The 27781-nt window shown below is 57.8% G+C and overlaps 1 protein-coding gene across 1 annotated transcript; it reads right to left on the reverse strand.

Annotated features, from left to right (window-relative positions):
* Positions 1 to 240: 240 nt before the first annotated feature.
* Positions 241 to 9644, reverse strand: SHISA8 (shisa family member 8). Its single transcript, XM_030478062.1, has 4 exons — positions 8714 to 9644; positions 1988 to 2112; positions 1737 to 1877; positions 241 to 1081 (listed from the first exon to the last, which is right to left on the reverse strand). The coding sequence occupies exons 1-4, from the start codon at positions 9259 to 9261 to the stop codon at positions 804 to 806; spliced, it is 1092 nt and encodes a 363-aa protein (XP_030333922.1). The 5' UTR covers positions 9262 to 9644; the 3' UTR covers positions 241 to 803.
* Positions 9645 to 27781: the final 18137 nt, after the last annotated feature.

The following is a 27781-nucleotide window of genomic DNA, read 5'->3' on the forward strand; positions in this document are numbered from 1 at the left end:
AGGAGAGCTTTTACCTGACCTTGCTTGGAACAATGTCCTTTTGCTCCATCTCTGTTTCTCTGCTGCCGCTGGTAAAGCTCTGTCAGAACCATTAAACTTCAGGCAGAGACGAGCTGTTTGGTTTTTGTGTAGCTGCTCAAAGGGTTGTTCAGTTGGCTCTGGAAGCTCGGTTCCACTGCGTCCTCTCTCGGGGGGTGTTCCCTGGGTGGGAGCAGGCTTTGCACCCTCCTGCCTGTGGAGAAGGAGCTGGGGGCTTGGGAGCAGCATGGAGTCCCCCAGCCAATCCATACCAAGGCCATACAGTTTAATGTAGTATTTATTGACAAGGTGGAGGCTGAGGCAGTGGGTAAGGGGAGGCTGGGGAGCGAAAGAGGCTGCTCTGTCTCTGCTGGCAGCACCAGGACAGTGCTCTGAGTCCATTGCTCTTCCCCCACCTGCTCACAGGAGCTGGGTGGGGGTGCCTGGCCCTGGCAGGACGTGTCCCCCATCGCTGGGGGCTGCAGTCTGTCCAGCATCATCCCCTGCCCCCTGAGCAGCGCACTGCCCGTGTGCCCCCGGCTCAGCCCCTTTGCTGGGCAGGCTGAGAACGGCCGAAACTTGTTGCCTAGGTGAGAGCCAGGCGCACGGTGCCTCCGCGGTGGGGAAGTACCGCCGCCAGCCCCCATTCCCGGGAGGGGAAGGGCGGCACATGTCCTACCACGTCCGGCCGCCGCAGTTCGCGTAAGCCCCTGCGCCGCTTCGCTCCGGCGATGCTGTCAGCGACGCTCATGCGAGGGGCAGCCCCGTCCGCGGCAGAGCCGGCGTCAGACGGTGACCTCGGTCTTGCTGTTGGTGGCGAGGTGCCGCGGCGCCTGCCCGTACAGTGGGGTGGCGGCGCCCAAGGGCAGGCCGGGCCGGCGGGGGGCGCGGGGGGCGGCCCCTTCCCAGCCCCCCGGGAAGGCCGGGCCCCCCGGCAGCTTGGCCTTGGGCAGGGCGCAGCCCTCGGGCAGCGCGGGCGCCTCGGCGTGCGGGAAGGGCAGCGTGCCGGCGGGGGCAGCCTCCGGGCCCCCCAGCCGCAGGTAGAAGTCCTCGGGGGCGCTCTCTGCGGGGATAGGGCGCGGTGTGGGAGGGATCCCGCATGATGATTGGCTGGGGAGTGGGGGATCTAGGACATAGATTGGCTGGGAGGCGCTGTAGGGTAGTGGGAGATCCTGAGCGCTGATTGGGTGGGCGGGGCTGCAGTTCTGTATGGGATCCTGGGTGCTGATTGGCTGGAGAGTGTAGTGGGTCTATGTGGGATCCTGAGCTCTGACTGGCTAGGGAGTGGAGCAGATCACGGGGATCCTGAGTTCTGATTGGCTGAGGAGTGCTGTGAGTCTATGTGGATCCTGAGCCTTGGTGGGCTGAGGAGTGCAGTAGGACCGTGGGGGATCCTGAGCTCTGATTGGCTGGGGAATGCAATGGGTCCATGTGGGATCCTGGGCTCTGATTGCCTGGGGAGTGCAGTGGGTCCATGTGGAACCCTGAGCTCTGACTGGCTGAGGAGTACAGTGGATCCATGTGGGATCCTGGGCTCTGATTGGCTGGACAGCACAGCAGTTCGGTGGAGCAGTGGGGGGCTGCAAAGCCTCTACCATGAGCCCAGGAGCCCTGGGTGCATGCCCTGCCCGTGCCCCTTTGTGAGTCCCCCAGCTCTCCCCACCCATCTGCAGGGTCCATGAGGTGCTTCCCCCCACCTGCGAAGCATCAGCACTCACCTCCAGCCTTGAGGGTGGTGTAGGCAGCGTAGGCAGGGGCCGGCAGGGCCAGGCTGCTGGCCAGTGGCAGGCGCTTGCCATGGCCGTGGGGCCGCCCCAGCGGGGGGGCAATGGCCACCGCGTTGTTCAGGGGAGGCTTGTCTGGGGGGCAGAGGCAGGCGGGCGGGGGCTCAGCTGAAGGCTGGGTGAATAAACGCTTCTGCCTTTATTCACCATGGGGAGCTTGTTTCCCCACCGTGCCAGCACCTTACCTGTGCCGTTCCTGGGGGACCCGCAGGCCAGCCCCTCACCCAGCGGCACCTGCACACCCCCCATGAGACCATCCACGTGCTCAGAGGGGCCATGGCCTGGCTGCTTCAGCAGGTCCGTGAGTGTCCTGGGGAAGGGATGAATGGCCATTAGAGCAATATCCTGCTCCCCTGGCCCCACCAATGCATCCCAGGCCTGAACCCCCCTCTTTGGAGACAGAGCCAGGCAGCCTGGGGTTAGGAAATGGCCACTGGGAGCAAGCAGTGCACCCAGGCGCCCAACCCAGCTTCTGCGTGGGGGTTGGCGAGCTGCCCCAACAGAGGATTGGGGCTGAGCCCTCCTGGGGCCGGGAGTGCCATTGGGTGAGGGTGGTGAGGGAGATGCATGGCTGGAGCAACACCTCAGGGATGCTCCCCCAGAGTGAGAGCCTGGTGGAGGTGGGGAGAGGAAGTGACACATCTATTCAAGTCCCTTCAAAGCAGAAACGACTCTGAGGAAGGGATTAGAGAGGCTGCTTGTGCCTCTTCGGGGAGGAGGATGAACTAGCAGCGGCCACCGGCACACAAGCTGTCCATGTGTAGCATCCTCCTTATAAGTAAGAGCATTAAACATTAAACACCATCACATAAGATAAGCCCTATTTTGCTTAACATTCATGCTCGGCGATGCTGCAGTCCCACCGCGGCACACTGGCGGTGCCGGAGCAGGACGTGTCCACATAGACGCGCTGCTTTCGGCAGCAAGTGCCAGGGCAGGACTAGATGCACCCGCTGGTACGGGGCTTTGCGATGAGGAGACCCACCATTCCCCCTGTGTGACTGCACAGGGGTGTGCACTCAGGGCTTTTTTTGGCTCCCTAATCCCCAGCTCACTGTCAGCACACCTTGCACCTCAGTGGCTCTGGCTGGCTCACAGACACACACCAGGAACTGCGGCAGGAGCTCACCGTTAGTGAGTGGCTGGACGATAGAACAGCAGATTAAACTCAACGTGCACAAATGCAAATTGGAGAGGAAGGGGGGAATAATCCTGACTTGGTGGATGTGACAGCTCATGGCCCCGGAGCGCTCAAAAGCCCAATGAATCTAGTGCAGGGAATTGCCAGGGAAGGCAATGAGAACAACGGGGAAAGCAATGTGTTATGCCCAGAGGTGTGGATGCCTGGGGGGCCCCAAGAGTTGTTCCTGAGATGATTTCCCTCCCAGTCTGGATCCAGCCATCATCACAGGGTGATGACAAGAGCAAAGCTACAAGGGAGGGTCACCTGCCCTTTGGATTCATTGGACATCATTCTTGGGGAGCTTTGGGTAACACCCCCCTGAGATCACTTAATCTCCAAATGGGTCAACAGGGCCCTTATGGAGCAGAATAAACTGTAATGGGGGAGAAATAACCCCTGGCATCTCTATATGCTGGGGGCCGACCAGCTGGAAGGCAGCTTGGTGGAAAAGGGCCTGGAGGACACCAAGCTGACCGTGAGCCAGCAGTGTGTCCTTGAGACATAGAATGGTCTCCTAGGCTGCATCAGGCAAAGCGCTGTCGGCAGGTCTGAGGGAGGTGATCCTTCCCCTCCACTTGGCACTGGTGAGGCCAAACCTGGAGTGCCATGTCCATTTTGTGTTCCCCAGTACAGGAGAGACATGGACATACTGGAGAAAGTCCCACAAAGGGCTACAAAGATGATGAAGGGTCTGGAGTATCTCTTTTATGAGGAAAGGCTGGGAGGGCCTGGAGAAGAGAAGGCTCAGGAGGATCTTATCAATGTATGTGAACATCTGAAGGAAGGGTGCAACAGGGGCAGTGCCAGGCTGACAAGAGGCAACAGGTTCAAACTGAAACACAGGAAATGGTGTTTAAACAGAAGAAATAACCTTTTTTTCTGTGGGGATGGTCAGACTCTGGACCAGGCTGCCCAGGTAGGCTGTGCCACCTCACCCCACAGCTGCTGAAACCCCTCACTCCCCAAGAGCCCTCCTGCAGCCACTGACTCCAGCTCTGGGCCCAGCCAGGCTCCTTTGGCCACGGGTGCTGCACCCAGATGAGTGTGGGCACTCACCTGGGTGGGCTGCAAGCTGTGCCCAGGCAGGGCCAGGGGATGCAGGTCCCCAAGGCTGTGGGTTGTCAATGCAGGGAGCTGCCGCCCCATCAGCTCCAACCTTCCCTGGGGTGCACTGGCCACTGCCTGCTCTTGCCTGTCCCCAGGGCCAAGCACTCAACCGGGCTTGTTTCACCAAGAAGTTCAATGTGATTTGACCTATTTTTTTCATTTTTTTTTCCCTCGGGTCTATTTATGAAGCTTGAGCAATCCTTTATCTGTGACTTCCTCTCCAGATAAATCCATCAGCGCTCTTTCTCATAAGCGTGCCCTCCACGCCAACCACCCGGGGTGTTTGGATGATAACAATTAACAATAGCGGTATGAGCAGTTCTTAATGAGCTATTTTGCTAAGGTGACAAGCATGCATGAGCCCTCAGCATCGGCAACATCCAGACTCACCCCCGACCCTTGCACCACCAGCCAGGGCTCTCTGCAGGGCCGCCGGGGGCTGCACCCCACTCCCTGTCCCCGTTCCCCAGCTCTGCAATGCAGGGGAGGTGGACCTGGAGGGTGACACCGTGCTGGCGAGCTGCTGTCTCGCCATGGGGGGTTTTATGAGCCCCAGCCTGGTCCTGTGGCTAGGGTGCTTGGGGAAGGTCAGGCCACATCTCCCTAGGCCACGGGATGGTTTGTGGCACCAAGACGGCTCCAGGGTGCAGATGGAGGTGGGAAGCACAGGGCTGATGCAGCTCTACACCTGTGCTGCTCGCCTGCAACAAAACACTAATAAGCAGCACCACTGAGGCCTCCATCCACCACCAGGGCCATGGGTGCTGAGCGCATGAGGCCATGTGTGAGGGTCACTTGCCACCCAGCTTGCCAGAGCACAGCCTCGCCTGCGCGGGCACGCAGCCCTCAGCAAGCCTGGTTGTGCCAAATCAGCCTGGCACGAGCCCTGAAGCCAAGTGAAGAGGCAGATACGGGAGCAGTGATGATGGAGGCCACGGCAGCTCCATGGAAGAGCTGGAGTGAAGCTGTCAGTGCTCCTGGGCCATCCCACGGGAATGCCCAGGCATGCCATCGGCACATGAAATGGAAGTGCCGATGTGGGAGAGTGGCAGAGCACACAGTGATGGAGGAGAAACATGGCAAACCATGGCTGCAGGTGGGCTGGCACCTGGCCGGACACACAGCCTCTGTGCCCAGCAAGAGTGTCACCTTCACAAAGGTCCCATGGGGGGGACTTTTCCTATGGCTTATGGTGCACCTGCTCAGGGCAGGCCATGCCCGCCCATGCAGCTCAGCTCTGTGGGATGCCTGCCTGGTGGGGCTGGGACATCCAGGGATGCTCAGGAAGGCTTTTGCAAAAGGTTCCTTTGCAAAACTGGGGTTGCAGCAGAGAATAACAGATCTTGGGCAAAGTGTTGGGCAGTGGGAGTGAGCCCGCCTAGCTGGACACGGCATCCAGTCTGGGGACAGGGATCCAGGTCTCCCTCCCTGCCAGAGCTGGGCCCCTTCCCTCATCCCAGATGGCAGGTAATGACTTGCCATGCTGCTGCAAACACCGTTCCACTAGCACCAGCCGCTACCTTGGGCATCGACCACAAGCATGGCCATGGACTGCAGAAACACTTGGTGTGGCTGGATGCACAGTGGGGACAGGTTTTGGGACCCCAAATAGCACAGGGGACTGAGGGATTGAAAAGCCAGCACCAGGGGCTCAGCAACTCCGACTGCCAGGGTACCTGCTCCCCTCGGCTGGTTTGCCCCTCTCCAGCATCCCACTGCCCCCCAGGAGGCTGCTCCTCGCCCAATTCTTCCCATAGGGATGTTCACCCCAGCCATAAACTGCAATCCCCCTTGCCAGGAGGTTCTGGGGGGACGTCCAGGGTGTTTGCCTGCTCTCGTGTAATGGGCACAGCCAGATCCCAGCGGCCCCCAGGGACCCAGTGTCCCCACAGATCTGCAGCCTGGAGAAAAACAGGGATGGGTATTCCTGACTCAATGCGGGGTTTGGCCAGGCTGAGCGAGTGCTGGGGACGGGTGCCAAGTGTGAGCCGAGCAGGAAGGAGAGGGGTTTGTGGGAGCTGCCATAAGGCCCTGCAGGAGGAAGGTGGATGGGGAAAGGAAGACACGCCAGGTAGCTGCAGCTCACCTGGGTGGACCACCAGCCAAAGCCAGGAGAAGCCATGCTGGAGGCAGCCTGAAGCATGGGGATCTTAGGAGAAGCTGGACGAGGGCTCAGGTGTCTCTGTCTAGGAGGAGCTAGAGGGGTTTCTATGCCTAGTCGCTCATCCTGCGCTCTGACCAGGACCATGACAAAATATCTGGAGGTGCAGAAGTGGTTGACCTTCCCCCCCGAAGTGGGAAGCCTGCAAGCAGTGGCAGCAGGAGCTGTCTTAGGGCAGCAGGCAGCATTCCCCAGGAGCTGAAAAACCCTGGCGGGAGAGAGGGAGGGAAGGATGGGAATGGAAACCAAGCCGGCCATGCAACAGGGAGCTGGCCCAAGGCCATGATGCGGTGCCCGAGGAGCAAATGAGAAGCTCCTACCTGAGGCATAAGGAGGGAGGCTCAGTGGCACTGCCCAAGCCTTGGGCCATGCACGGCTATGGGGATGAGGCAGCTAGAAATAGCCCTGTTGCCTCAGAAGCACTGAGGCAGAACGTTTTGCCGAGGCTGACCAAGCGCACAGTGGGATGGAGGTGACAGCATCCCTTTTCCGATGCCAGTGCCATGTACCCAGCCCCAGCACTGTCTCCATCAGTCCAGCACCCAGGAGACAGTGCCGGCCTGGTGCCTTGCCTGGTACCTGGGGCTCTATACCCCATGCACTGCTCCCACCCTGCCGTAGCTTGCCAATTGCCATCCCCGTGGAACCAGAGTTGGTTGTGGCTTATACAGAAGGACACAGGGCACAGGAGATGGTGAGACCTCTCCTGACTTCTGCAATGATGGAGGTGCTTTTCTGGTTTTATCCCACAAAGGCAGGCAAGGAAAACTTGGCCATATGCCCCAAAGAAAAAAGGCGCTGATCTCCCTGAACTCATTGGGAAAGTTTGGACTAGCAAGAGGGAGGGGGACCATGGGAAAACACGGCTCCTGTGGCACAGACTTGAGGCTACCTGCAGAAAGCCCCCCTGGCGAGTCGTGGCAGCAGCCCTGCCAGTGGCTGGTGGTGCGAGAGGGCAAGAAACACTGGCAGGGAATAAGGGCCCGGGTTTGGGTGTCCTGGGAGCTGACCTCTCCCCACACACAGTATCTCCTTCCCAGGAGCTGGTGGGAGGCCAAAGAAAGACGTGGCGGTGGGTGAGTGGAAGGGGAGTCAGGAGGCAGGGAGGCTGGCGGAGGCCGTATTGATCCTGTCAAGGTGCCAGCACTTCCTCAGGCGACATGGGGAGAGAGGCGCAGGCATGCAGCAGCACCCAGCCAGGCTCCCTGCCAAGGGGAGGCAGAGCACTGATTCCCCCAAAACTGCCATACATGGCTCAGGAGGGCCCTGTGACCCCAATCCAAGCGCAGATATGACCCTCCTCCAAGCAGGGGCTCAGCCTCTGCTTCCCCGAGTGGGTGCAAGGAGACGGGTGGGTCCGGAGCTGGGGTGCAGCACCCAGTGGCTGCCAAAGCCCCTGGCAGGCAGGGGGAAGGAGAGAGTGTTTATGCCAGCTGCTGCAATCAGGGTGGCTCCCTGATTGTCCCAGTGAAACCACTTCCTCCAGTCCTGTGATTTTGGGGTTTTTTTTTAGCTAAACTCCCTGAACAAAATGGCATAAAAATGGGTTTCTCTCCAGGCTCGATGTCCTCATTGGGAAGATGCAAAGTAGAGCCCTGAAATGGGGTGTATCTGGAGCTAGGACTGGTGCAGGAGGGAGAAGGGAAGATGCATCAACAGCCACGGGAGCTGGGCAGGAGCAGGGGGAGGCGCAGGGGGTCCTCAATGCCAAAGTGTGCCTGACACCCCAACCTCAACCCAGGGTCTGCAGCCACAGGGCGCAGTGGCCATTGGGAGGATGTCCAGTGTCCACTGAAGGCTGAGCCCCAGGGGGTGTGCAGCCTGGTCCCCCCTGGTGTTCCATGCCAGTGCACAGAGATGGGCACTTGTGCACATCCATGCACACCCCTGCACACACACACAGATGTGTGCACAGGTGTGTGCACGCACACTGAGGCGATGCAGCAGCCACGGTGGAACTGGCTTTGCCATCTCCTCTCCCTTCCGCGCTGCCAGCAAGGCTGAGCCCAAGGGGACTGCAGTCCCGAGTCACCCCACACACAGTCATACCCAGTCTCACCTCCTCTGCACATCGGGAACCACGGATTTGTTTTGGTGGGGTGGGGGGAAGCCACAACCTATAGCTCACATGTCACCCACCCCACTGGCCGGTGGGGATGGCTCTCCTGAGCCACAGACAGGCCCCCTCGAGGGACAGAGCAGGTCATTTTGAGAGGGCACAGGTGTACAATCACCCCTTCTCATGGAGGCCATCCTGGCTGGCAGCCTTCCCAGCTGGGACGGTTTGGGGGGCTGCAGCCAACCCCCACCCCCAGTGTCTTAGCATGCTGCGATGGGGGTTTGGAGGTACCCTCCTGGCAGCCCCAGGGTAAAGCTGGGGCTAACCCCACACAAGGGACTGCGGACAATGCCCAATGGGGAGGGATCAAGCCGGATGGGTGGGGGACCAGATCCCATTACCTGGAGACGGTCATCTCCGTCTGGGGACCCTGTGCCTTCTCCAGGCCCAGCTTGGTGAAGATGCCCACCAGCACCATGATGGCCACCACGCCGCAGATGATGTAGACGATCATGTTGGTCTTGTCGCGAGTAGGGTCCTCGGGGGTCTCGTCCACCCGGGTGGGCGGCTGGCCCGTGTTAACCCAATTGGGGGTGTCGTAGTTGGAGCAGCCGCTCTGGTCCAGCCGCCCGGGCTTGAACTGGCAGCAGAAGCGGTACCCGCAGGTCCCGCAGCAGTACTGGTAGATGCCGGCGTTGCAGTTGAACGGCGGGTCCCACTGCCCCATCACGTCGTAGTAACCGCGGCAGCGGTCCCCGCCCGGTGGTGCCGCCCCGGTGGGCGCCGGGGCCGTGGTGTCCGCCGCCGGTGCCTGGCTGCCGTTCCCGCTCTCGCCGGGCGCCCCGGTGCTGCTTTCGCCGCTCCACACCCGGCCCGGCTCCAGCAGCACCAGGCAGCAGATACCCACGACGTAGCTCGGCTCCATCCGCCCGCGGCTCCGCGGGGCCATTCGGGCGAGGGGCGAGTTAGACCCGCTCGCCCGGGACCGGCCGCATGGCCGCCGAAGAGCCCCCGTGGAGGAGAAACGGGATGGATGGGAGGTGGGGGGTGATGGAGGGAAGGCAAAAAAAGGGGGGACGAGAAAAGAAAGGACGGGGGGAGAAGTGCGAGGGGACGTACCCCTTCCTCACCTCCCCCAGACCGGCCGACGGGCAGAGATTCAGAGCAGGAGGCGAGGCGGGCGGCGGGGGAGAGCCGCCGCTTCCCGCCGGCCGGGGAGCGGGCGCGGCGGCGGGCGGCGGGAGCGGGCGGGTTGGGCCGGGGGCCGGCGGCCGCCCCATCCCCGCGGACTCTGCCCGCGCCTCCCGGCACCGCGCTCCGCGGAGGACGGGGGGAGAAGAAAAGGGGAAAGCAGCGAAAGCCCCTCGCACCGGGGCGGGAGGAGCAGCGGAAGAGGAGGAGGAGGAGGGGGGCGGGGGAGGGAGGGAGGAGGGAGCCGGCGCGGCCGGGAGGAGCCGGGGCTCGGCTCCCCCCGACAGCCTCCCGAGGAACCGGAGAAGGTCCTTCACCGAGTCCTCTGCCAGGCTGCCCGCCGCCACCGGGCGGCAGGGCGCCCGCCCTCCCCGTCGGGCACGCGTGGCACCGGCCTCTGAGCACCCCCCTCGCTCCGCTGTGAGACCTCCCCGCTCCCGAGGGGGAGCTGCAGGCTGGCGCTTTGTGGTGCTGTGGGGGGACACGGAGCCCTCGGGGCGGTGGGGGGCCCTCCAGCAGCCCCACAGCCGGGGGACATGGGGGGCACGGGCACAGCAGCAGCCCCAGCCTTGTATGAGCATCTCGCAAGGGGAGAGATGCACAGGGGGGCTGCAGGATGGGTGAAGTGGGGGGCTGCTGGGACATCCCCAGAAATGCATTCTCCCCACAGCCACGATGATTTTAGCCACTGGCCAGCCCCTTGTTTGGACTTCAAAGTCCGGAGCTGTCTGGGTGATGTGCACCCACTGCTCTGCTCTCCAGCTGGTGCCACCCATAGCGATGGTAATCCTCACCACCAGGTCCTCTCCCCAGAACGGTGTCATTCACTTTCCTGCTCTGGGGCTGTTGTGGCAAGAGCAGGGTGGGGGAAACTGAGGCGCCATCGAGACCCTCTCCTGGCATTGGCATGTTGTGCAGCGTGGGACAAGGGTGGCCGGGGCGAGGAGCAGTGATATGTGGGAGCTGTGGCTGCACCCTCATTCCCTCTGGACAGTCCCTGCATCCTGCTGCCAGGGAAGGGCAGCAATCAGGCACCACTGTCTCCTTGGGCAAATACTGCCTCATCCTGCCTTGCCCTGTTGGTACTCTAATCTGGGGAATGGGGCTGCCTCTGAGCTGTGTCACCCAGGCACGCAGTGATGCAAAAAGACATCGTAATTATAGAGATGGGATTAAACACGACCTGCTAGAGTGAGTCCAGAGGAGGCCATGAAGATGGTCAGAGCGCTGGAGCACCTCTCCAATGGAGACAGGCTGTGGAGAGTTGGGGCTTGTTCAGGCTGGAGAAGAGAAGGATCCAGGGAGACCCTAAAGCAGCTTCTAATGCCTAAAGGGGGCCTGCAAGAAACCTGGAGAGAGACCTTTTTGGCAAGGGCCTGTAGTGACACGACAAAGGGAAATGGGATTTAAACTGACAGAGGGTAGATTTAGATTAGATATTAGGAAGAAGTTCTTCCCTGTGAGGGTGCTGAGGCGCTGGCACAGGGTGCCCAGAGAAGCTGTGGCTGCCCCATTCCTGGCAGTGTTCAAGGCCAGGTTGAATGGGACTTGGAGCAACCTGGCCCAGCGGAAGGTGTCCCTGCCCATGGCAGGGGGTTGGGACTGGATGAGCTTTAAGGCCCCTTCCAGCCCAAACCAGTCTGGGATTCTATGATTCTACAAATCATAGAATAGGTCAGGGAGGCTGCAGCTCCCTCTGACAAGTGACTCCTTTGGGCCAGCGCTGAAGCTCTGTGGACCAGCCTGTCCTCAGGACCATCCTTACCTGCCCGCACCACAGCCGGCAGGCTGAGGGTCTCACACTGACATGGAGCTCCTGCAGAGACAACTGCCCTGGCCGGGGAATTGCGCAGGCTCCCATGGGCACGTGGGGATAGAGCTGGCTATCGCGAGCTGCTGGGGTGGCGAGAGCTCTTTGCCACATGTCATGCAGGGGAATGAAGCACACTGTCTTCAGCCTCCCGTGCATCACGGCAATGCGTTCGGGTGGGAGCTTTGCACAAACAGCAGGGTGGATCGTGGCCGTGTTTTGCTGTGGGAGGGATTTAGGGGATAAAATATCTTCTGCCAAGTCACCAAGCCTGCCCTTCAGGCCCCCGGCCACTTCCTGTCTGGAGGCTGGCATAAGCTGGAGACTGTTGAAAACATGGATAAGGAGCACAGCTGGAGCCTGGGACACATCCAATTGCCCCTCCCAGTGCCACAACCTAATAGAGATCCATTAGGCAAGGTAGCCTGTAGCCTCCAGAGCTTTCCAAAAGAGATAAAAAGCCAGTGAGGCGGAAGAAAATTGCACATCTCCAAAAGCCAAGTTTCCCCCAACCTCGGAGGGGCTCTCTGGTGAAAGGCCCCATCGACTGGAAGTGGCAGACATGGGCATCGTTAGCACTAATAACCAACAGCAGCATCGGCCTTGAGAGAAGCTGTGCAAGCAAAGTTTGCTGCTGCTTAGGTGATGCCAGCAGTCATTTCCCAGGCACTGGGCAATGGCTCCCGACATGCGTGCGAGCAAAGCCGCCCCAGGGGCCTGGAGGGTTTAACAGGCTGTTAGCAACAGAGCGAAAAACTGGCCAAAATCGGGGAGTTTGCTGGAAAATGGTTGCCTGGCACGACCTGGGAGAGTGGGAATGGGTTTAAGGGGGAGAGGATGTTCACTGAGTGTGAAGCAGCTGATTTAAAGGGTTTCTGGGAGCAAGAGGGAGAGAGAGAGAGCGCTGCTTACAGGCGTTAGCTGCGTGCAACAACCCAGAAGGAAACCAAACCCAAGGGCACGGTGTGGAGGAGCAACCCCCTGTCAAGGGCTGGCTCCATGTGTTGCTGGCACATCCACCCACAGCCCCACTGAGCCTTCAGCTTGTCTTGTCAACAACCCAACCCAGCCACTAGCTGTATCCCAAAAGGGAGGGGGCTGCAGGAAGGAAGTGCTATAGCCTGGCACCCACACCTCTCTGATCTCCAGGAATCAGTGTCAGGACCTGCAGGAAGAATCAGGTCAGCAGGGACCTCCAGAGAAAAAGCAGAAGGACATGCATGCAACATCCATGGGCATTTCTTGGGATGGGGATATGGGAGAGGAGCTCCGGTAGGCTTTGGCCACCAGTTTTGGAGGATGTCACAGAAATATCCCCCGCATTGACAACGCCACCCGGACTACAGAAGGGTGTTTTTGTGCCTGCAGAAACAGGATACTGGCGGGGAGGAATACGCCAAGCACTGACACTATAAACAGATTCTTTCTGGCAATGATCTCTGTGTCATGGCCAGAGATCCTGGCAGACCCAGATCCCTGCCGATCATGGGGGTGCAAGGCGGGCAGAGCTGCCAGGCCCCTGCCTGATGATGATGGGGAGGAAGAGGGAGCCATCACCATCACCCATGTGAAGCAAAGCCATGGGAGTGTACCTGAGCACGGGAGGCTTTGGGGTGCAACCAGCTCCCGGGGAAAGCAGGCAGGGGGTGTTCAGAGCCTCAAAGCTACCCAGGGAGCCCCTCCAAGAGCCAGGGAATCAGACATATTTGCTCCCAAAAGTGATTTTCCATGCAGGACCAAGCTGGCCCCCCAGCCAAAGGGTGAACGAATGAAAGGATGCTGCTGTGGGATGGACACCCAATGCTGAAGGGCCGTGCTGGGGCAGGAGGGCTCCTGCCAGCTGACACCTCCTGCCCATGTGCCGAGGAGCGCTGCTAGACTTGGTTTTGATGCTTGCAAATCAGCAGCTAACGCCCAGCATCATCAGCTGGGAAGAGCTGGAGGCAAAGGAAGGCTGTCAGGAAGAACTGCCAGCATGTGCTGTGACGCTGTCCCCTGCCCGGAGGCAGAGGAGAGGCAGAGCTCCTGCCACCACCCCTGGGGGTACATGGGGTGCTGGCATCCTCTGCACCTCCCACCATCCCCCAGGACACCCGGAGAAACCTGCCCCCCTCCACAACTTCGACTACTGAAGCTGGTGCTGTTCCAGCTACGAGTAGAGCTAGAAAGGAGGCTCTCCTTACATTTGTCTTCACTATGGAGGAAATTTCTTTGGCCACCAGCATCCTGCTGGGAAGTCCTGGACCCATGGTCTAGGACTGGGATAGGGGATCCTGGGGCTGGATGCTGGGCTAATGTGCAGTAAGATGCTGCTTCCCTCCCCATGTCCTCACAGGCTCTGTGAATGAGGGAACCCAAAGGAGGTCGTGGGCTTCTGGTGTCAGTGATAGAGAGCAAAAGCAGGGGGAAGTTAAATACATGGGGAGGAGGGCACAGGGATGCTGTGGCAGAGCCTGGAGCAGCTCCCAGCCACCCTACTTCCATCCCAACATGCGCAAGGGTTTTATTCCCCTGCCTGTGCTTGATGCTCTGGCTGTAAAACGGCTGTAAAAGAGCAACTGTGCCTCGTAACGGCTTTTAGAGAACACAGAAGCATATGTGCCTTTACCATTACGATCATAATTGCAAACATTCAAAAGTTGAGATTTGCAAGCTCCCAGCTTCCCAAAGGCGGCTGCATCCGAACCCAAATGACATCCAGAGGAACGAGGAGAAAATCAGCTCAAAGCAAGGGCTCATTTTTAATTGATGCTGCAGTACGGGTGAGCAGGATCTGGGCTGGCAGCCTGAGCTCCCCCAGCTGCTGCTGTTAGAGGGCAGCCATGCCCCCAGGCACAGCCACAGAGACCCCTGAGCATTGGCTATGGCCCCAAGGGTCTCAGCAGGGCTGGCTGTATATGGAACTGGCATTTAGGATTAAACCAGAGACTGTGATGCTGACAGGGGCTGTGCTGGTTAATGCTTCCCCTGCACAGGCACTTGGTACCCAGCAGCTCGCTGGACCCTGGGGCTTTGCTGGTGTGGCCTGGAGATCAGTCTGCAGATGGGCATAGGGTCTTTGCAGCCTCCTTTACACCAATCTGAGCTTTGGGGCACTGGACCCAAAACCATTCCCTCACAGGTGCCTTTGAGTGGAGCGGGAACAGCCCAACCCCAAACCTCCCTCTCATGCTGGGCTTGTGCAGCTGGTCCCTGCAGCTATTGTGAGGGAAGCCTGAGCATCCTCTGCTTTCCTGTTGAAAGCAAGTTTCCACCAGCCTTTTCGAGAATCAGAAGAGCATATAAGCACACGTGGAGGTGGTGGTGCACAGCCCAGCTCACCCAGCACTGCCATGGCATCCCTCCTTCTCAACCCTCCTTTTTTGGCCACTCTCACCCCTGACCACGCCTCATGCAAGTCACTGATTCAAACCACAATCATTTAGGGTAAAATATACCCAAACAGAGAAGAGATAAGAGCAGCTCTCCCCATGTGGGGCATCTCCAGGGCTGGGGAGGGTCTGCTGCAGAGCAGATGGGAGGCAGTGGGGGCAGCCCCAGGCTGCTTTTGCCCCTGTTGGATTTGCAATAAACCCCAGGCTGTGGCAGCAAAAGGGACCACAAGTATCAGGACTGGCAATGGCGGTGGCAGAAGAGTAAGCTGCTGGCAGAAGAGTAAGCTGCTGGCATTTGTGGAGGGGGTATAGGGCGCAGGGTGTGCGGCAGCAGGCCATATGGCCGGGAGCAGCGTGCAGTGTGCCATCCCGGCAGCAGACCGGCAGCCGCAGGCAGAGCCTCTCCTTGGGAAGGGTGGCCGTGCCAAGTGCAGGCTCCGGCACGGGTACCGGCCGGCTGCCAGGTACACTCAGGTGCTGCGGGAAGCTCGGAGCCTGTGGCGTGGCATGGCACGGCTGACACAGCGGGATGCTCCATGCAAACCTACTACCCCTCCTCATCCCCAGGGACACGTAGGGGGTCACTTGTCACCTCCACCGAGCACTGGTGAGTGTAACCATGTGTGGGGTGTTAGTGTTGATATGCTGGGGCCTATGGGGACTATGGGCCATGGAACGAGATGCAGCCACATAAATGTGTGTGTATGTCGATGTGTGTGTGTGTCAATGCATGGCAGAGGGAGCACAGGCATGTGCTGCTCAGCCCTGTGCTTGTGGCCATCTCAGGATATTTAACATGGAAACAGAGAATGGCTAGAGGGACATTGGCAGCAGCAGCACATCCAGCTCCTCCTCTGCCTGCTCTGCCCCATGCCAGGGGACAGGCCCCTCCAGTGGGGACATAGAAGGGCTCGGCACCCCCCTCCTCTCATGATAATCCTTTTCCAGCAAAGGCTGGCACCAGACTTCCACCTTCTGCCTTGCTTGAGGTGCAAGGGGGTGCAAAAAGCTATCATCAGGGATGTATCCTGAGAAAGAGGGGCTTTGGGCAGGCATCAAGGAAGGCTCATGAGCAAAACAGGTCATGGGAAGGGAAGGGGAGTTGGCAGCACAACAGGTTTGCTTTTCATGTGGCAGAGGATGAGGATGAGCGAGAAGGTAAAGAAAGCGCAGAGGTGCAGACATGCCACTCACTCCTGCACATTGCCTGCATAGCGAGCAACATGCTGCCTTCTGGACCATCACTTCCTCCAGACACCCCTCCCTGAGTGCTGGTACGGGCCGAGCTGCCTCTTCCCCTCTCCAGCAGTGGACTGCAGGCTCTGCTTGCCCTTGGCTTCCCGAGAGCAGTCCCAGGATGGATGAGCTCGCCCTTCGATGTCTCTTTTCCCCAGATTAGGGAGGAGGGAGAGGGCTTTGCTATCAGAGGGCTGGCTGTGGGCAGAGCTCCCTCACCCACTGGGAGCCTACGGGCTCTTGAGCCAGCTTCTTTTGGCATGATCTCCTTTGCGAGTGAGACCTGCTGAAGGCGGCCCAATCCTATTAGCATCAGGGATTTGCTTCAGGTCTCCTGTCATTCTCCTGATGACATTTCACTGTGCAATAAGCTTCAGTCTTTCAGGAGACTCAAATTCAAGCGTGCCACTTTTCCCCACCTAGGAACCGTCCCTGTGCTGTGCCAGCAGAGCCTGGCTGCGGCAATCAGGAGTCACCTTGGTACTCCCACTGGATACAGCATTTTCCTTCTGCCTCCCAAATCCCAGCCTGGGGACAGGACGGATGCTGCCAGCAGCAGAGCTTTGGGTGAAACAAGTCCTATGTTTGCCACCCGCGGATGCCAGCTGAAGCCATCATGTCTTTGAGCCCCTCAGAAAGAAGGGTAAGAGCAGGCAGGGTCAGAACAAGGGGTTGTCCAGCCTTGGCAAGCAGCTTGTCCAGCGGACAAAGGGAGATGCTGAAGAAATAGTAGGAGGGCAAGCATTTAATGAGGCTTTCCTTCAGGCCATCTCCTCACCTCCAGCAGCCTGGGGCTGGAGGACTCCTGACCCAGGGGTTGCTCCTTGGATTTGGTACGTCTCAAAGGGTTTCTTCTTCCTGAGTTTGTCTGGGCTTCCCTTGAACCCAGGTAAGCTCTCATCACCTGCAATAGCCAGGGGCGTAAAGTCTCCACTGCTGAGCCTCAACCTACCCCCTCTGCCCCACCCCTCATTGCTGCAGCCCAGGAAAATGTGAAATATTCACTACACTGTACCGAAACCCATTTTAAAATGCAACTTGCTTGGCCCTGATGTTACCATCATTTCTAGTGAGAGCAGAAGAGCCTTGGCATTGGGACTGGGTTGTCCCCATGCTTTAGAGATCCTGCACGCCTTCTGCCTCCCTGTCTCATCAGGTGGCAAGGGGCCATCCCTAACACGTGAGCCACTGCATTGACCATAAGGCCATTGCAAGCTGGCAGGGTGAGATTCAGCTTGAGCAAATATTTTTGGGGATAAAAAGTCCTGTATAATGTGAGTCTAGAGGTGCAGTCTAGAGGTGAGAGGAGAGTGAATTAGCAAGCAGTTTTGAGACAAACAGGAGGGCATCGGGTGGGTGCAATCACCCTAAGGAGCAAGGACTGGGGGATGTGAGACTGTGGAAACACCTATGACCAGGGGTTCAGGAGGATTCGTGGAAAATCTTGGGGAAAAGAAGAGAAGGAAAAGAAAGTAAGATACTAATTCCCAACAAGGTATTTCTGACGTTCTATGTGAGGTTTGCAAAGTGCCAAGGCCAGACAAGGGGCTCAGTAACTACTTGCAGCCTCACAAAGGACAGAGTAAGAACAAAATTGTGCAATGGGAGGTATAGGACTAAATTAAGAAGAACAGGAATAATATATGAGAATCCAGTGACATGTATGTGGCTGAAGGAGTGTGTCAGGCTGGAGCAAGCCAAGCATCATTAAAACCATGGCAAAAGCAGCAGGGCATGCTCAGGACGAAGGCTGTGACAGGTCTGGTCTCGCTCCTGCAATCACCTGAACACAGTGTCAGGGTGCGGCTGGAGGGGACAGTGAAGCCTCCAGTGTGCTGCCTAACATACCATGGGCAGGGAAGGTGTGTGACCCAGTCTGGAGAGCTGAGTTTGAGCCTCCCCGGCCCTGCAGAGGGCAGGTGTTAATCCTCACCCATTGCTCCTTTTGGAGGAGTTCACAGTCCAATAGTTGCTGCAGGGAGAGATATCCCTGTTGTCCCCCCAAATGGGGCTCTCACTGGTGGACATTCATTTTGTGATGAGACCCCCAGGACACCCCGTGTGGTCACCCACTTGTTGGTCTCACCATTTGTTTTCCACCCTCTGCACTGTTTCAGGATGCACCATTGACCTTTTGCAGGCAGAGGGTAATGATGTGTATGCCCTGGCTGGCGATGGGCTAAAATGCAGGTTTATGGCTGCCCTGCTAATCTTTAAAGCTTGCCAATGTTTGTCACAACCAATGGAGGTAATTGCAAATGCAAGGAGAAAAATAAGCACTTGGCAACCACCAGCAATGATTTTCCCCCCTACTGCCAGCAGTGCTTGAGTCAGGTCAGAAATAGGTGTAAAAACTGCCGTCCGCATCCTTTTTAAGCATGGAGCAGCCAGCAGGGATGGAGCTGCTGAAGTTGGTACTGCTGGGGAAGGGGAGGCTGCTGCATGCCGAGCCTGGTGCTGGGAGAGGAGCGGAGCTCGGCGGGGGGGTTCCTCACCAGGGTCCTGACAGGGGCATGGTAAGGGGAAACCAGATCCTGGGCAGACTGAAGCTGGCTCAGTAAGCTGCTCCCCAGTGTGCCCCAGAGCTGCCGTGTTATCACAGGTACATCACTGAGCACAGCATGACCAGAAGCATCTTCTGAGTTCTGCTCCCTTTGTGTTTAGGAGACTAAGATGAGATCTTGGTCCCCTGATTATGGTGTGGAGGTGTGGAGATGTGGAGGATGCAGAGCGCTAAGTGTTTGGAAATGTGGGAGCTCTCTTGGCCCAGTTTGTCCCTCTTGACTGAAGGCTGGAGCCCCTGTTTCTTGGGGAGGGCTGACAGCTCAAGGCTGCTCTCACTAAAGTATTTCCAACACTTTAGGTGAAGGAGAGAGCCTCAGACACTTAGAATCATAGAACAGTTTGGGTTGGAAGGGACCTTCAGAGGTCATCTAGTCCAACCCTCCTGCAATAAGCAGGGAAATCTTCAGCTAGATCACTTGCACCATCCTGCAGCAGGAAAGTGGTACATGCACCAGAGATGCCTTGTACCAGAGGGCCCTTTGGAGAGGCAGGGGATGTTTTAGCGTCGAGCTTACATTTAGATGTGATTTCCAGATTGTCCTTCATCCCTGAACAGGAGTTTGCTGGCAGCATAGGGACAGGGGCCACCACCAGCCTGCCCTCAGTGGGCAGCAGGGCCAGTGGAAGAAGGGGTGGCAGGGACAGCGGTGGTAGGGAATTGTCATGCCTTGCCAAGCAGTGGAATCGCACAGACAAAAAAACCTCAGTCCTCAGAATTAGCAACACCTGAATGGCCCTTCTGCCGTATTCCACATCATTGCCAGAGACAGTTCCCTGTTGCACCAGCGTTACCTCGGGGGACAGATGCTCCTGCAAACCACGCTGCCCTTGCAGCCGCTCTCGTGCCACTTCTCCCTCCCTGGCTGTGCAATGAGGGATTAGTGGCTTTAGAAGCTGAAGGGGCTGGAGTCCCCAAAATCTTGCCAGGTTCCCCATCCACACAAATGCCCATGGGGATCTGCCTTCATTAGCAAGATGTGGACTTCTAGTCCTCCTGCTCACAGAGAAAAGCCTTGCAAAGGTAAAACGAGCGTAGCCTGGAGGCTGAGGAGTGGAGATGAAATAAGAAAAGTTCCATAATTTCCTTTTTTTTTTTGCTTTAATCTCACCATCTTTATGCCAGTTTCTGGCTTTCCACAGCCCTGGCTCCTGCCTCCAGGTGCCCAAGGGCAGCACTGCGCCGGGGGCCTCCTGGGACGGGCACTTACAGCCTGGGAGGACATTGCTGTCTCCTCCTGCAGCAAAGATGTTTTCCCACCAGAGCAGGAGAGCTGGGCTGCTGGCACCCATCCCACTCCCCCTGTACATGGTGGGGGTCCTGGGCAGGCTACTGGCCCTCTGCTCTCCATCTGGCCCACAGGAGGGGATGCATCCCCATCTGCATGGCGTGCCTGGAGCTGCAGCTACTCTCTGGGATGTCTCCCGAGGAGCCCAAGCTGGTCCCCCTCCCCTCGCCTCTTCCCCGGGGCCACATGCCGCGTGGCTCCATGCAATTGCAGTGGGAGGACAGATCTGAGGAGACAGGAGGAAAACAAACTCCCTTAAATGTGATGGAGGGACTGCCTGGTTTTGTCAGCCATCGCCCCCCCTGCTCCCAGCTTGTCTCCTGCTGTTTTCCTCTCTTTCTGGGTATAAGATGTCACAAGGATTAGGCCAATATCTCCCCTGGGTGCTGTGGCTCACACACTGCTCATCTCATGAGGTCACCTTGGAGGCTAGCTCTGTCCCCTTTAACGTGGGTGTCAGCCACAAGGGTGACTACGTTGAAAACTACACATTTGCATGGGCAGACATGGAAAGTCTTTGCATGGGCAGACATGGAGCTCTGCTCTCACCCTTTGTGGGCAAACCCTTTAAAATGTCCTGGCTTGGTGATCAGCTAATGCTGCTGCTGGAAGAAGGACGCACTGCTCGGAGAGCCACCCAGGCTGCACTGGGGCAGTGGGGCTGTAGCCAGAGCAGGAGGAGATGCTCCAAACCTTCCAAGGTGTCCTGCAGCTCCAGAGGTGGCGACCAAATGCGAGTCCATGAAGGTTGGTGCTGGCACCACGATCGCAACGTATGCAGACATGTGCTGCAGAGCGCACTGGGGTTTGCGGTGGTGAGTGGCACCAAGTCACCATTGTTTTGGGGTCATTGATGTAAAACACGGTCATGATGCGTTACGTCTGCTGCGCAGCCTCACTGACAGCAGAGGGAAATCTTGTGGGCTTTTCTGGTGCACTTCATCCCCTTCCCAAAATGGCTCAGAGGGGCTATATCCGCCCTCAGTGGCCCAGAGCCAACCCTGCCACCCTGTACCCACATTCCTGCTGCCTTTTCCCCCTGGGCATCCATCCACTGTTCCACTGCCTGTGACACCTCTGCCACCATCAGGGCGGCTGCCTTCCTCCCCACCATCCTGGGAGAAAGCATCCCTTGCAGTCCTGACATGTGGCCCCTCCGCAGCAGGGCTGCCTTGCCACTGGGCTTTTAACGTGGAGTTAATTGCAGCCGACACTGCCTGAGCCAGGGAGATCTCTCATGGGTCTCCGGGTCCATGGCAGCACTTGGCCAGGATGGAGTGTGAGAGGAGGGAGAGTCAGTGCTGCCAGCATGCGTGCTCCAAGACAGGCAGCAAGGGAGCAAGGGCTGTGGCGTCTTTATTCCCTCTTGACCCATTTAAAGCAAACACCGGTGACTAAGGGACTGTCAGGAGGATAAAAATACCTCCCACGCGTTTTCTAGGAGGCCAGGAACAGAAATAGGGGTGTCACCACCTGCCTGGTGAGCGCTTGGCGTCAGCCAGTATTTTGTGATTCCAAAGAGGGAGTCCCATGGGATCTCTTACAGCAAACATGACCACATCAGGGACTCCTCTGCTCAGAGCCTCCCGCCATGCATAGTCCCCAAAGCCATCTCCCTTGCACCCTCCCTTTCCTTTCCTGGGGTGGAGCGATCAGAAAAAACCCCAAAAGCAGTGGCTCTCCCTTGCTGTCAACAAAAGGAGGAAAGCATCATGCAAGGACGTGTTCCCTGCAAACCTCAGCCATGCGGGTCGCTGCGCTGCTGCTGAAATGTCCCTGTTGCTGCACTGCTCGCCCCATTGGGGTCACATCCCTGGGAGGGCTGTGGTGGCCCGAGGGATGGATCCCAGGGTCCCTGCTTGCCTCCCTGGCCTGAGCTGCTTCAGACACCACATTGCCAGGTTATAGAAACACACACCCAAATTCCTGGGTTGGTGGCAGGGATCTGGTGCTGCCTTCCCAGCCCCTCCATGCTGCCACACCTGAAAGCTTTTGCGCTTGAAGCAGGCTCAGCACATGAATGCTTTGTAAGCAAGATGCTTGCTCTCGGTACCTGATAGGTTTTTTGCTCTACTTCAGGTCATGCAGCTGGCTGCTGCTTAATTAAACCTCAGAAAACATCTTTCACAGGAAGCCACAATATTCAATGAACCTGGGGTTTTTTTCAGCAAACCAAAATGTCTTAAACCAAGCAAGCAGACTGCAGCAGATACCCTGGCTGCTTGACCACAGCTAGCAGTTCAGGGAGGGGAAAGAACCCATGCAGGAGGTGGGGGGAAAGAACCCATGCAGGAGGTGGGGGGAAAGAACCCATGCAGGAGGTGGGGGAAAGAACCCATGCAGGAGGTGGGGGGAAAGAGCCCATGCAGGAGGTAGAGGGAAAGAACCCCTGCAGGAGGATGCTGTGGCCTTCAGGATGCTCTGGCCCCTGGGATGATGCGGTTTGTAAAGCAGAGATCAAACAAGTCTCTCCTGCCTGCAGCTTTCATGGACAGATATATCTCCAAAATCAGGGTGAGGGTTAGCAGGAGGCTGAATGTCAAGGAGAGGTTTACGGAGCCAGCCGGGTTGCACAGTTGTGCTGAGTGAGCACCACCAGGAACTCAAACGTTGCCGCCCCTGTAGGACTTACTTGCTTAATATATCCCGAAATAGATTAAGCAGAACTGTGTAGGGCAAGCTTTAGTGCTAGTGAGGGTGTAAGTTGGTCTCCTGGAGCCTTACTGGGAAAAGCAGTATATGCTGAAATAGGCAGTCCTGGTTACCAAATCTGTAAATCCAGCTCTGGCTATATTTTCATCTTTCTAATAATAAGTGCAAATATAGTAAGGATGAATCACAAGCTGCATGCTGCAGGGTTTTTTTCCCTCCTTTCTCTATGAATCCATCATGTGGGGGATAGGGGCTGTCAGAGAAAGGGAGCTCAGAACTGAGCAAGATCCTGTCCCAACCAAGTCTAAACCCATCCCCTTGCAGCTCTGCATGCTGTTGATCTGCGCCAGGAGCTAGTGGTCCCTCCTGCTCTGATTGCCTCCACCATTCCATCTCACCAACGTAACACTCCTGCTCAGGGATGTTTCCTTCCTGTGACACTCCTGGACCATCCCCAGACCACTGGACCTATCCCACCCTTGTCTGCATCCCAGATGCTTGTGAATTGCCATGTCTGGATTTGCCTGCTGGGATCTTTTTGCTTTGTTGCAAGGACCCTTTTGCAAATGTTTAATGCTTTCCTTTTGCTGGAGAGCTCTTCGGCTGATCTGCCACAACACATTTCACACGCTTCTAAAATATGCCCTTTGCTTTTCCCAGCGTTCAAGCTGAAGCAGAGCCCGGCGTGCCGGCGGCATGCGAGGAGAGCAGCTTGTCGGCTGTGCCTGGCTCCTAGGGCAGCAGAGCGAGGGGTTAAGCACTGCCCAAGTGAGCATTCGCTGGCTGGTGGCTCCTGGGCAGAGGGCTGGAGAGGTGGGAGGGCTGAGGAGCTGTTGGGGGGACAGTGGGGGTCTGCATGGACCCACTCTGGGCTTTGTGGGTGACCTCAGTGGGGAGAGGAAGATGGATCAGAGCATCCCTTGAAGCAAGGCAGGTTTCAACACTTCCCCCACCTCAGCACACATAAGCCCCAGATCGAAGTACATCACAATATAGGCACGAGAATTTTAGCTGCGGATGGCTCTGGATTTGAGCTGAAAGCAAGGGATGAGCTAAAGATAGGTTGCTCTTAACACCTCCCAGGCCAGCCCAGTGGTTCCCCCCCCATTTCTCTCTACTGGAGTCCACCCATAGTAAGCTGCATGCACTCCTTGCACAGCCTTTACCCATCTCCTGCATTGCCGCTGCTACTCTCTGCGCCAGGAGCAGGGACATAGGATGTGCCCCAATGGGTGCCTGTGGCTCGGGGGCAGAGAGGCCTGGCCATGTGTGAGAGGTTCCCACAGAAAGTGACCCCCAGGAGCAAGGGGGTCTCTCCTGAGCATGGGGTCAGTGCCCGGTTGGTTGTGTCAGACACCCGCTGTCATGGGGAGGTGGTGTTTGGGGGGCCCTTTCACTGCTGCCCCATGGCCATTCCGCACAAGGGCTGGGCTGGGGCTCAGGTGGGCAGGGGAATGCTTGGGGACAGTCAGCAGGGCTTCGAGGGGCTGGCCTGGCACACACGCTGCTGTTCTCCAACTACCTGCAAAGGGCTCTCAGCAGCTCCCCTGACACAATGTGTCCATGCGTAGGGCATCTGCCCAATGCTCTGCATCCCCTGCACCCCCAATCTCTTCCATCTCCTGTACCCCTTCTTCCACTGCATTCCCCTGTGTGCCCTGCATCCCCCACCTCCTACAATGTCCTCCACATCCCTCTGCATCCCTCTACACCCCCTGCATCTCCTATATCCCCTGAATCCCCCGAATCCCCCGCATCCCATCACAGTGTCTATAACCTTTCATATCGCCTGCATCCCCTGAATCCCCACTTTCCCCTCCTCCAGGCACGTATGTGGGTTACGGGGAGGTTATATTTACCTCTCAACCACTCTAAACTGTAAATGAGGACATTCAGGGTTTGCCCTCCTCCAGCAGGACTCCCCCCAACTATCCCTGTTGGGAAATGCTGTGGGGGGATCCAGATTTGGCCACTATCCCTCCCTGGCTGATGCCGCAGTAAGCATCTAGTCATAACTTTGTGGTTAGAGCTGATTAAATACATCTTAAATGACTCATTGGGGAATTTTATTATTTTTCTTTTAAATAACTCACAGTGTCACTACAGGGCATGAAGTTTGCTTCGCCGAGTTTGTTTCCCCATTTCCTTGTGGAGATAGATAAATAATTGAGGAACTGAATAGGAAACCAGAAACCCAGGGAGACCGTTATCGGGAATGTGCTGGGAAACGTGTCACCCCCGCAGCATTCATAGATTTCATTTTGATATCAGTGGTAAGGGGTGGGGGGGCAGAGACATGAGGGAATTTGGCAGGAGGGGATTGAGGGGGCAGGCCTGGGCTCTAGGGCTGAGCTCTGCGGGGGGATATGGGAGGGAGGATGGTAGGTCTCTCCTTCCCCCTCATCCCAATCCACTGCTCCAGCCATTTCTGCCCCCCTGCAATGGAATTGCTCAGTGTCAAAACAATGCTTCCTCTCCTTTGGAATGGGAAGTGCTTTCAGCATCTCCCATTGCAAATAAGCCAGCATCACCCTTAGGGGAGGGTGATGGTGGACATGAGGAGCTAGCAAAGGCGACTGGCTACAGCCATCCCTCCTGTGCCCATCCTTTGCCATTGATCTTCTCCAGGGCAGAAGACTGGCATCTGCTTTAAAATTACCCTAACTTCATAAAGGAATTAATAGCCTTATCAAAAATATTATTATTATCAGAGAATAAGGATGGCAATTGTTTGTGGTGGAGGAAGAAGATGCTCTTTTGTTTGCCACCCCCACCATAAAAATCCTATTTAAATTGCCATCCTAAGCTCAGTCTCAGACACAGCTTTTGGCTGCAGGTGCCTTCGTCCTGGAGTTCTGCTGCTCTGCAAAATGCTGGTGCTTCCCAAATCAGGAAGCAGCATCTGGGTAGCAGGACCCAGTCAGACTGCAACCCCTGCAGGGAAGGAAACAAGAAAGACATCTGCATCGTTGAAACTTGTTGGGATGGGGAAGCAGGGGGAATGTCCTGAAAAACCCACCTGCTCTTCCCTGCCCACAGCTCTCCTCCCAACACGTGTCCTGTGGCTGTCACCCAAACCCCTGCGCTTGCCCATGATCCAGGCTCAGAATAGCTTCCACCAGCAGCCAGTGAGCCGGGGCCAGCCGACACCGGAGCTGATGGATGAAGGACACAAGGCCTGGCTCCCATGGCACCTTGCTGCTGGTGACCCCCCTCCAGCTGCCCCCCTCCAGCTGCACAGCCCCACACTTGGAAAAGGTGGGGAAAAGGGTGAAATAACATTAAGCAGGTGGAAGAGGGGAAGATGCAACATGGGCTGTGCTGTGTGCTGTAGCTCTGGCACCAGCCACCTCGCCACCCCGCTGATCCCTTTAGGGGAGGGTCCAAAAGTGGGCCCTCACTTCTGGGAGTCTTCCAGATCCCATGTCCACATCCACAGCCCTTTGGGAACCGCACAATGGGGCAGGCATGGGGAGGAGAGCCCTGCCCCCTTGAAGGTGTCCCCTGTGGTGGGGGGGTCTGTCCCTGTCACAGCGGTGCCTCAGAAAGAGCACAGAGGCTCTCCCTGCACAATGTGCCTGTCGCTGCCGATCACTTCAGGTGTCAGATGGGGTTTGTGTCACTCGGTGGGACTCTACACTCCTCGCTGGCCGAGACCGGCAAGAACAGGAGGTTTAAAATGACCCCCCTTACTGCGGGAGGGGGGAATCACCTTCCGAAGCCCAGGGGAGGTGCAGCTTTGTCCTACATCTGCCTTTGGGCCTCCTCTTGGAGCATCCCCTGAGCAAGGCTTACACCACAGCACAGGGCTGAGCATCCTCCTCCATAGGACTGAGCGTCATCCCCGCCTGGCATGTCCCTGTCCCTGCATCCCTGGGATGCGATGGGGGACAATGGTCCAGGCACCCTGAGAGCATTTAGGGCAGTGGTTGGGGGCAGGAGGAGGGTTTCCCTCGCACCCTCCATATCCCCTCATAGTCCTGGGTGCACCCACAGCTTGGCAGGCAGCTCTGGAGGCAGGTGGCTTGGGGAAGGGGCTTGGTGAGAGCGCCTTTTGGGTTTGGAGGGGTTTGGCTGCAGGAGGTGGTCCCTGTCCACGCTTTGGTCCCCGAGGTCTGGTTTTGAGGGCAGTGTCCTTCCTCCATGGTGCTGGGGAAAGCATGGTGGTGTCCCTCGGACAGCCCTTTCTGCCAGAGGAGCTGCTGCCTGCTCGCTGCAGCCCCTCAGGTGGTTTTTGGCTGTCCTCCTCTTACCCCCGGGGAAAGGCTCACTGAGCACAGCCAGCAAAGCGGGGAGCAGCAGGGGCGGCCCCAGGAGAGAGCCCACGAAGGCAGCGAGGAAACCCCCTTCCACACTGTGCCCCATGCCCCCTTCCATTGCTCCTCTGGCACCCTAAAACTCCTGGGTTGGAGACTGGGAGAGGGAGAAGGCAGTCAGTGCCACCTCCCAGCACCTCCTCAGCATGCCCATGGACCAAAGTGATCCTGACACTAAGTGAAGGAAGGGGTGGCTGATCAAAGCTGAGTGGTATGTTTTTCCCTTTCCTTCCCTTTTTTTTTTTTAATCTTTCCTTAAGTGCGAACACCATCTGGCTCCCCCAGCTCCATCAGCGCTTCCAGTCCCCAGGCAGCTTAGCTCTCCCTAATTACTGTCATTAGGCAGTGGGTAGCAATTAAGGAGGGATGCTGATGAGCAGCATCAGGAAGGCTGCGGTCCCCCGGCAGCCTCATGCAGGGGGCTGGGTGGCCTCTCCTCCCCAGTCCAGGGCCTTTTCCAGCTGGGAGCTTGGTGGGGAGCACGGGGGTTTCTGTTTTGGTAGAGGCTGCTGGGGAAGGATGGGCAAGGGAGCTGCCAGCTGGGGGTCCCAGGGAGTCCCGGGGGAGGCCTGACAGCACTGGCGATGGGCTGCTCCACCTTGGTAGAGTTGCTCAGTGCTACTGGGGGAAGGAGCATCACCTCGCTGCATCCCACTGTGTCTCTGGTTGTCCCACCACTCCGTGCCTGCTCTGCCCACAGCTCTCCAGCCACCGAGGACCATTTCTCATGGGCAGACCAGAGGCCATGGTGATGGGCTGTGTGACCGGACGGAGTCATGCCCAACTGCCACCTTTCTGCCTGGCCAAAGTAGGGCTGGCCACGAGCCTGCCTGGCCCTCCCTGGCTCCCCTTGCTGCATCTGGGCACTCGCCCTCCCATGCAGGTCCCCTTTGGTGCTGCAGCCATGCGAGCCAGAGTGCAGTGTCAGTGCCATCTCCTCGCAGGTACCTCGGACCGCTCCTCTTCACCCCTGGCCTCCCACGGTGTCCCCTGGGGATTGCACCCATGTGTCCCTCTGCCATGGGTGGCACTGGGAGGT

The sequence above is a fragment of the Strigops habroptila genome, chromosome 3 (assembly GCF_004027225.2).
Source record: "Strigops habroptila isolate Jane chromosome 3, bStrHab1.2.pri, whole genome shotgun sequence".
NCBI classification, from domain to species: domain Eukaryota; kingdom Metazoa; phylum Chordata; class Aves; order Psittaciformes; family Psittacidae; genus Strigops; species Strigops habroptila.

Excerpts from the sequence above, each read along its gene's own strand:
- SHISA8 (XM_030478062.1), bottom strand. The coding sequence starts at position 9,261 with ATGGCCCCGCGGAGCCGCGGGCGGATGGAGCCGAGCTACGTCGTGGGT. Across the intron at positions 2,113-8,713 it reads ACGGAGATGACCGTCTCCAG|GACACTCACGGACCTGCTGA; the intron begins GTAATGGGATCT and ends TCCCTTCCCCAG. Across the intron at positions 1,878-1,987 it reads GTCCCCCAGGAACGGCACAG|ACAAGCCTCCCCTGAACAAC; the intron begins GTAAGGTGCTGG and ends TCTGCCCCCCAG.